The 10,030-nt window shown below is 51.0% G+C and overlaps 1 protein-coding gene across 1 annotated transcript; it reads right to left on the reverse strand.

The window, feature by feature from the left end:
• Positions 1-1,031: 1,031 nt before the first annotated feature.
• Positions 1,032-6,695, reverse strand: LOC135075989 (uncharacterized). Its single transcript, XM_063970436.1, has one exon. It carries the CDS (start codon positions 6,693-6,695, stop codon positions 1,032-1,034), a length of 5,664 nt encoding a protein of 1,887 aa, XP_063826506.1.
• Positions 6,696-10,030: the final 3,335 nt, after the last annotated feature.

The following is a 10,030-nucleotide window of genomic DNA, read 5'->3' on the forward strand; positions in this document are numbered from 1 at the left end:
GTGACAAAACACCACAGAAACAAGACTCGCAGAGCGAGGGCGATAAGCTCGAGGAACTCGGAGCGCAGCGCATGCGAGCGGGCGGGCGAGGCGGAGCGCACGTCCGTACCGTGCGAGCGATGCGAAGCGAATCTGACTGGGTCCGGATGGCACCCCGATATTTATTTACTTTCATTAGAGTGAGAAAACCTAGCTGCCTCTCGCTCTAATGAAACAGCAAATCTATTGCCCTCTCTTTCTAATTTAGACCCCCCCTGGGCGGCAATACCGTATAGAGAGCCTGTTTTTTATCTATTCGGTGACCTATTTTTTAACTATGACCTTGACCTAATTCTTATCGGATTCTAATTAGCTCTTCCACTATTCTTTGGAATCTATGTTATTTATTTTCAGACAAATTACTTCTTACTATTCGATAGGTAAATAAAGGTACACAGGTACGGGGTTAATTACTAATTAAGCATTTGTACACAAAATAGGGCTCATTTGGCCACACTATTTTACATTAATTGCCTTTATGGCTAATTAAGACTATCATCAATTAAAAGTAAATAACTATAAAGATCTACACATAATTATCTTTCTAATTTACATATTATAAACACGATCTGTCAACTATTACTAGGTGAAATCACCAATTTAAGTATCATACATAAACAAAGGGCTATTAAACTATACATTTTTAACTGTTTTCTAAAATAAACTATACATTTTAACTGTTTTCTAAAATAAACTATAATTTGACTGTTTTCTAAAATAAACTATAATTTATACATCTCCAATATCACATACATCTATTAATTAATTAATTAATTAGAGACTTTACACATTACTAACTGAGAACCAACTAAGAGAAAGTGGACTGTATTACGAAATTATCAAAATTAAAACTATTTACTATTTAACTATATAAACGAAAATAAAAAACGATACAAAATTGAAACAAAACGAAAACTATTTTACAACTATTATGTTTCGGAGGCCGTCCGTCGTGCACATTCTCCCGCCGTGTAGCGCTGGTTGACTCGGCGCTACACCTCACTCGGTGTCACGACGGTCGATGTGGGCAGCACGACGAGCTTCTTGGTGGGGCGGCGCAGGACTCCGGTGCGGGTGGCGACGTCGGCGGCGCGCACGATGCCATCGCGCCCAGGGTAGACTTGGACGACGCGCCCCCGGGGCCACACGTTGCGTGGCAGGTTGGAGTCGGCGATGAGCACGAGGTCGCCGATGTTGAGCGGTGCTCCGCTCCCGTGCGGCTCCCGCCGGTGTTGGAGCTCCGGCAGGTACTCTCGGACCCAGCGGTCCCAGAACTCGTCGGCTAGCCGCTGAGCTCGCCTCCAGTGGTGGCGGCTGGCGACGTCTGCTTCGGTGAACGTCCCCGGCTGTTGGATGCGGCCCGACCCCCCGAGTAGGAAGTGGTTGGGGGTCAAGGCTTCGGCGTCGTCGGGGTCCACCGACACGTGGGTCAGTGGTCTGCTGTTGACTGTGTATTCTGCCTCGCAAAGCAGAGTGGCGAGCGTCTCTTCGTGGGGGTGACGCTCGCGCAGGACGGTGCTGAGGGCGTCCTTGACGGACCGGACGAGGCGTTCCCACGCCCCGCCCATGAACGGTGCGCTCGGCGGTATGTAGCGCCATCTGATGAGGTGGTTGGCGGCCTCCTGCCGGCTCGCCTGGAGGGCGGCCCGCTGGAGCTCGACGTCGGCACCACGCAGGTTGGTGCCGTTGTCCGACCAGATCTCTGATGGTTGCCCTCGGCGCGCCATCATGCGGCGCAGCGCGAGGACGGCGGAGTCGGTGGAGAGTGAGGCCGCGACCTCCAGGTGCACGGCCCGGGTGGTGAGGCATGTGAACAGCGCCACATACCGCTTCTGGTGTTGTCGGCCCACGGTGACTGAGAGCGGCCCGAAATAATCGAGGCCGGTGTAGGTGAAGGGCCGCTGATGGTGAGCGAGGCGTCCCGTCGGGTGGTCGCCTGTCGGTGGTACTGCGGCCACCGCACGCCGAATTCTGCACTGCTGACAACTTTTGATCACGCTGCGCACGATGGGACGAGCTCGGATCACCCAGAAGCGTTGTCGGATTTCGTTCAGGACTGTCTCCACGCCGCCATGGTGTAATTTCTGGTGCGTCCATGCCACGTAGAGTTTGGTGTACTGGTGGTTTCCATCCAGCACAATCGGATGCTTCTGTTCTTCTGTGATGTTTTCTGCGGCCGTGATTCTCGATTTCAGCTTAATCACCGGCTCGCACGGATCGAAGGCCAGCGCGAGTGAGCGCAGCCGGCTGTCATTGGACACTGCTTCTGTCTTCTTTAAAGCTTCTAATTCGGCGCCGAACGCTTCCTGCTGCACGGCGCGCACCCACAGCTCCTCCGCCCACACGATGTGCTCGGCGGCCAACGGCGGTATGACGTCTTCTGTAAGGACGGCTCGGCGCGGCGTGGGCGGCGCGGTCGGCTTGGCGACACGGCGCCACGTCGGGTCGGCTTCGGTGTTTCGAGTTGTCCGCTTGTAACTGTTGACGTTGGCGCTCTGCGGGCGCGCCCGGCGCAGCGGGGCACGGAAGCGGTGTATCGCCTGGAGGACTCTCGCCGTGGCGCGTATCAGGCGCAGCCACGACGAGAACCTGTGTGGTGACGGTAATGCATCGGAGACTCTGGGCTCGACGATGCTTGATGCGACGGAGTGGGTCCTCTCTTCTCCGGTTGGGGCCGCCTGTTCTATTTTCTCGGCCGGCCAGCTGTCAGCAGGCTCATACAGGAACTTCGGTCCCGTGAACCACCGATGATGCTGCGTAAAGTTGACCGGCGCTCCTCTGGTGGCGTCGTCAGCCACATTCTGTTGGGTCGGCACCCACCGCCACTCCTTCGCCTGTGTGTCTTCCTCTATTTCTGCCACTCTGTGTGCGACGAAAGGCTTGAAAGAGCGGGGTCCCGCCCTCAGCCACGCGAGTACGGTTTTCGAGTCGCTCCAAAAGACTCTTCTGTCTGCCTTCAGCTGGTATTCGTCGGCGGCGGTGCGGGCCAGGCGGCAGCCCAGCACGGCGGCCTGCAGCTCGAGCCTTGGGATGGACGTCAGCTTGAGGGGCGCCACGCGCGCCCTGGCGGCGGCAAGCGTCACGTGCACTCTACCGTCTTCGTCTTCAGTGCGCCAGTAGACAGCAGCGGCGTAGGCCTTCTCGCTGGCGTCCACGAAGGTGTGCAGCTCGCGTCGGGTCGCCCGGCTGTAGCCAGGGTGACATCTTGGCAGGTTGACGTCTCGGAGCGCGGCCAGCTGCCGCACCCACTCACTCCAGCCCGTCGACAGCGGCGGCGGCAGGCGGACGTCCCAATCGACGCCTACGCGCCACGCCTTTTGTAGCAGCTGTTTCGCTACGATGGTGATGGGGGAGGCGAGGCCCAGCGGGTCGAACAGTGACATCACTGTCCGCAGAGCCTCCCTCTTCGTCGGATTTTGCCCGCTGTCGACGTCAGGCACCCGGGCGAAGTTCAGATTAAATCCCAAGGTGTCGCAGGTCGGCCTCCAGGTGAGGCCCAGGACCTTCTCTTCGATGTCTTCAAGTGTGACGTCCCGAGTGGCGGCAGCTTCCGCCCGATGGACTTCTAGTACTTCGGAGCGATTCGAGGCCCACTTGGCCAAATGAAAATTGGCATCCGCGTGCACTGTGCGCACGTCGGTGCTCACTCTAACTGCTTCTTCAACTGTTTCAAAACTCTGGAGATAATCATCCATGTAGTGATGACGCACGATGGCTTCGGCTGCGTCCGGATGGTCGGCCCGATGACGCTCGGCGTTGTGATTCTTGACAAACAACGCCGTGCACGGTGAGCAGGCTGCTCCGAAGATGACCGACTTCATCCGGTACTCTGTGGGCGGTCCCTCCCGCCGGTGTGAGCGCCACAAGAAGCGCAGCGCATCTCTATCTTTCTCGTGCACTTGTATTCGCAGGAACATTTCTTGTATGTCCGCGGCGACGGCGACGGCGTGCTGGCGAAAGCGCATCAGCACCCCCGGCAGCGACTGCAGGAGGTCCGGACCCGACAGCAGGTGGTCGTTCAGGCACGTACCCTTCGTGCGAGCGGCGGCGTCGAAGACTGGCCTCACCTTCCCGGGCTTGGCTGGATGGAGCACCGGGAAGTGAGGCAGGTACCAGATGCGCCCGGTGGTCGATGGTGCGGTGGCGGCTTCCTCTGCGTATCCTTTTTCTATCAGCTGTGTCATCTGCCGCTCGTACGCCGCCCTGAGCTCCGGCTGCTTGTCCAGCTTGCGCTCTGTGCTGTGTAGGCGCGTCAAGGCCTGGTCGTAATTGTTGGGCAGCTCGGGGTGGTCGGTGGCCCAAAGTAGGCCCGTTTCGTAGCCCGCTGTCGGCAGCTTGATGGTTTCACTCTCCAGGATGCGAAGCGCCCGCTCTTCGGGGTCGGCGCGCGTTTTCTTGGGCGTCACGCCCAACGATTCGATTGCGAAATGCTTCTTGATCATTTCTTCTATTCTGTTGTCGCTCTCTTCATTGAGCCTGTATACGTGGTGGACTGTGTGCCCCAGGCTCCGGCTGCTTGAGCCGTGGAGCACCCACCCCAGGGGTGTGCGGGACGCCACCGGTTCTGTTGCGGCGCCACGTCGTACCTCGTTGGCCAGTAGGAGTTCCCAATTGTCCTGCCCGATCAGGATAGTGGGCCGCGCCTCCGCATACCGCACTCGCGTTTCGATATCTTGAAGGTGTTGATATTTTGACAAGTCTCGGTCAATGTGCTGGGCCGCCAGTCGTAAGTTCTTGATAGTGCGGCCTCGCAGGGAGTGCTCTTCATCCTGTCCTCGTAGCACAAGTTTCACTCGTCGCGAGTCGGTACGCGTGACGCGGGCCCCCGCTATAGCTTCTATGCTCAATGGGTCTATGGGTCCTGTAGCGCCCGCGCGCTTAGCCAGGTCTTCGTCTACGAGTGTGACTGTAGAGCCGTCGTCTAATAGTGCGAATGTGTCTATATTGGCCTTGGGGCCCACCACTGTCACTGGTAGAATTTTGAGGAAACTTACGGTTGACTTTCCAGATGAGTTTGCTGCTGTCACTGTTTCACTCCGGTTGGCTGGCACTTCGGGTTTCTTGAAGTGCAGTAATGGGTGGTGGGTCCTCTCACAGCCGTCCTCTCCACACTGACGGTCTTCACACTTATGCCCCCCTCTCCTGGGGTTCAGGCAACGGAAACATAGTCGATCCGCTTTCGCTATGCTCCATCGTTCACTGTTGTTCGCACGCACAAATTTTCTACACTTGTCGGCGCTATGGTTCGGTAAACTGCACACTGGACACTTTTCGCTTCTGTTGTCGCACTTTTCGCTGTCACTCCGACTGTTGTAGGCGCGCTGCGGCCGGTTGCGTGGCGCCGCGCGCTGCTGCTGCTCCTCGGCGCCGCCGACGAGCTCGGGGTCTGCGTACTTCCCGCACGCCTCCGCCTCCCTGGTCACGAAGCGGTGAAGGCGCACGAGGTCCGGCTCCTCTGGCGGCTGGTCCCGGCTGAAGTCGAACCACCGGTACCGCAGCGACGGCGTCAGCTTCTCTGTCACTTGCTTGACCACTTCCGGATTGTACATGTACTGCGGCTGCTGGAGTGCGCGGAGTGTAGCGACGCTGTTTTTTATTCGACTCGCGAACTGTATTATGTCCCGTGGCGCATCTGTAGGCTTCTGTACGTTGCGAAGTCGTTCGATCTCGGCGAGCGCAATCGTCTCCGGTCTGCCGAATCTTGTCTCGAGTTCGCCGATTATTTCCGCCGGGCTAGTGTTTACTATGAGTAAACTGCTAACCGCTTCCTTGGCTTTTCCTTTCAAAGCCCGTCGCAGGCGGGCTGTATTCTCGATTTCTGTGAAGTATCTCTCTGTTTCTTGATAGCCCGCTCTGAAGGCGAGCCAGTCGAGATGCGAGCCCCCGAAGGGCATCAGTTCTCCGATGAATCGCGGCGTGGCCCCATGTGGGCGCGCGGCCTGCGCGATGGCGGCCGCCAGCTCGTTAAGGTCGAATTGTCCCTCGGACCGATGATACCCCGTTGCTGCTGGCGGCGGCTTCGATGACGACGATTGCTTCAACTGTACGCTGTGCGGCGGCGCCACGCCCGATAGCGGCGCGGCGAGCTGCTGTGCGATCGATACGCCGGTCGGCAGCGCGTGTGGCGCGCCGGGTGGCGGCGGTGGTGCGTGTGACACGCCGGGCGGCGGTGCATGTGGCACGCCGGGCGGCGGTGCTACGCCTGTAGACTGTTGCGGTGCACTGAGCGGCGCGGCGGGCGGTGGCGGCGGCACTGTATTCAGCCACTCGGCCACTCGCGCCTGGCCCAGCGATTCACCCGATGCGACCGACTCGCCGTCCTGGCTGTCCTCCTCCAGGACGGCAAGCCTGGCCTCTTCCAGCTCCAGCTTGAGTCTGGCTATCTTCTGTTTGGCGCGCGCGATCCTTCGCGCACGGTCGGATTTCGTCGACGACGCTCTTGCTGCGTCGTCGTGCTGCTGTTGCGACGACGGTGGTGGCGGTGGTGGTGGCGCCTCCGATGGGGAGCCGGGCGGCTCGATATGCCGCACCGGTTCCGGCGCTGACGGCCTCGGGGCCGCCACTGACTGTGACGCGGTCGCGGGAGCGCTCTCCTCAGGGCGCTCCTGTGCCTCGATCGGCTCCGCGGGTCTGCCTCTACTCCGAGTCACCGGCATTTTGCTACGCTCCCCTTGCTTCCGGTTATGAAGCCGATGAAATTTCCCACTCGCTTTTGCTGCCGAAGTGTCCAATCCGGCTCCGAATGGACCAATGTGCCGGACGGTATGGGGTTGCAACCCTGTGCGGACCCTTGATACCGTACGCCGACACGGCGCGATGCGGGGTGCAGCGCGAGCGGGAGAGCGAGACGAAGGGGGCGGGGAGCGCAGAAATAATAACTCGGTTGTGGTTGAGACTGTGACTGGTTCCTCGGAGCAGTGGCGAGAGCTTGGTGTTGTAGCTTGTTGAGGAGAAAACGCGGAACTGACTGGGTCCGGATGGCACCCCGATATTTATTTACTTTCATTAGAGTGAGAAAACCTAGCTGCCTCTCGCTCTAATGAAACAGCAAATCTATTGCCCTCTCTTTCTAATTTAGACCCCCCCTGGGCGGCAATACCGTATAGAGAGCCTGTTTTTTATCTATTCGGTGACCTATTTTTTAACTATGACCTTGACCTAATTCTTATCGGATTCTAATTAGCTCTTCCACTATTCTTTGGAATCTATGTTATTTATTTTCAGACAAATTACTTCTTACTATTCGATAGGTAAATAAAGGTACACAGGTACGGGGTTAATTACTAATTAAGCATTTGTACACAAAATAGGGCTCATTTGGCCACACTATTTTACATTAATTGCCTTTATGGCTAATTAAGACTATCATCAATTAAAAGTAAATAACTATAAAGATCTACACATAATTATCTTTCTAATTTACATATTATAAACACGATCTGTCAACTATTACTAGGTGAAATCACCAATTTAAGTATCATACATAAACAAAGGGCTATTAAACTATACATTTTTAACTGTTTTCTAAAATAAACTATACATTTTAACTGTTTTCTAAAATAAACTATAATTTGACTGTTTTCTAAAATAAACTATAATTTATACATCTCCAATATCACATACATCTATTAATTAATTAATTAATTAGAGACTTTACACATTACTAACTGAGAACCAACTAAGAGAAAGTGGACTGTATTACGAAATTATCAAAATTAAAACTATTTACTATTTAACTATATAAACGAAAATAAAAAACGATACAAAATTGAAACAAAACGAAAACTATTTTACAACTATTATGTTTCGGAGGCCGTCCGTCGTGCACAAAAACGGATTGATGTTGTTTTCATAATTACTTTACGAATGATAGCATTGGTATTTAACGATTAAAATACCAATGAATTTTAAACATAATTCAATGAACTGTCCGATTGATGAGACTGATCAGAACTGTATACTGTCCAGTGTCCACACGCAAAATAAGTAGGTAGCAAGTAATAAAAGTAACGTTATCGTACCGCATACCTATTTATTTGTTTATTAGGTCTCTTGAGATCCGGACCTTTCCCAATCCATAGAGGGAAAATACCAAAATATAGATAATAAGTGAAAGTGGCGTTGCTCTTTGAAGTCCGTTTGTGGGGGAATATCCACTTCATTTGGCGAGGCTTTTCTCAAAGTAAAAATGCGGCCTTAGCTTGTTCCTCTGGTATCTATTGTTCACATAAGCGTTTATAAATTATGATTGGAATACAAGGAACAATTTGGAGAAAATCGGTTGTTCGGCCGTTTAGCGGGTATTATTGCCAATGGCTGATATAAATCGGGGAATGATCGGCAAAGGTTGAGCTGGGAGTGGCAAGACGTCGAGCCATCACTCAGCGCAACAGGTACATTAGCCGCTTCCGACAGCGCCCTCTGCCTCAGTAACTGATAACGAGTATAAATTAACCACTACGCCCCCCGATCACAAGACAGCACTTTCATTAAAATAGTATACAGGATGTTGGCGAAACAGTGGGGTTATTTTTAGGAACAATCAAGGGTACAGTCACGTTGATTTTAAGTCTTGTACAGGGGAGCTAAGTAAAGAAGGTATTTGTTTTCAGTTAAAGTAGGGACTCAGCATAGTAAGTAATTCTGCTTGCCATACATCAACGTCCTAGATACATGATCCTGAAACGCAATAAAAAAAAGTTACAAAAGCTAAATTATGACGACGCCTAAATTATTTGCGTTTGGTATTATCCTAAAACAAAAACCACCAATGTCTATACCGCATTGATTGTTCACAATGGTTTATTTTGTTTTTGATACCCACGAGGAATAATATTATACTTTCAAGTTTGAATTAAGAATGAAAAAATAAAAGTTCATGTGATTTTTATTCATGTTTGCTTCTTTTCACTGTGTCATTGCCAGACACAATAGTGGGCGGACACTTAGAGCACAAAATAAATAAAAACGCAGTTCAAAGAAATCATGATTTGCGAGAGAATAATGTAACAATAAATAAATTAATTTTACCGTTTTTATGTCGACACAAAGGATCAACATAGTTAAAGCTTCTTTGTTTTGAGCCCAGGATTTTTGTACTTAAATTTGACGCTGTGCGAAATACGCGGGAGTTTTGGTTATTATGTGTTATTTTCCTGAAACTAAAAAAAGTAAAACCTTTGACTGTAAACCTTTTACAAGTAAGGACTTGAAATTACCTGCGTTTGTCTGACAATTATTAAATCCTAGTAACAAAAGCTGCGGGCAAAATGCCCCAAGGCAGCTTAAGCGATTACGTCGACGGAATAAAAGTTAAAAAGACACCGATTAGACATTCAGATAACTCCCTCTTTTGCTACAAACCGACTCGGCATCGACTTACCTCAAATTTAGGCTGCGGCTACATAATGATAGGCTTTGTAAACTGCAACCAGAAGTTTGAGAGTTATGAGCTTTAAAACAAATAAAAAATCTGTAGTAAAAAAGCTTTCGTTACTTTTGCTAAACTTAATACAATTTTCACCCAAAAGCTCTACAGTAAAAAAATGTGTAAATAAAAGTTCTTAAGTATCTTTTCAGTTTATTGAACTTTTAAAAGTAAAATTGAGAACTAAATCGTTTGTACGATATAGAGCGTTGGTTTCGGTCGCAATTTATTTTTCAACAATAATAATTTAGTTTGAACTAAACGGAGATAACTTTTTTCAAGTTTGTATTATTTTCATGAAATATAACGACTCATAGTGTAGCCGCAGCTTAACGGAAAAACGACCATTTAGAATTTAATTGTTGGAAGGAAATCTGGAATGAACTTTTGCAACGGAAAATAATGAGACTGTTTTAGCATTGTATATATTTTGAAAGGATCTCATAAATAAAAGTTGTTAAAACGTATTGACGCATAGGTTCACATTTTTCTTTAGAATACAGATGTTGGTCAATTGCGATAATGTTGAAGTAAGGCAAGTATTTCTGACTTAAAAACAATTTA

The sequence above is a fragment of the Ostrinia nubilalis genome, chromosome 11, assembly GCF_963855985.1.
Source record: "Ostrinia nubilalis chromosome 11, ilOstNubi1.1, whole genome shotgun sequence".
In the NCBI taxonomy this organism is placed as follows: Eukaryota; Metazoa; Arthropoda; class Insecta; order Lepidoptera; family Crambidae; genus Ostrinia; species Ostrinia nubilalis.

Coding starts and splice junctions, on each gene's coding strand:
- LOC135075989 (XM_063970436.1), bottom strand. CDS start 6,695: ATGCCGGTGACTCGGAGTAGAGGCAGACCCGCGGAGCCGATCGAGGCA.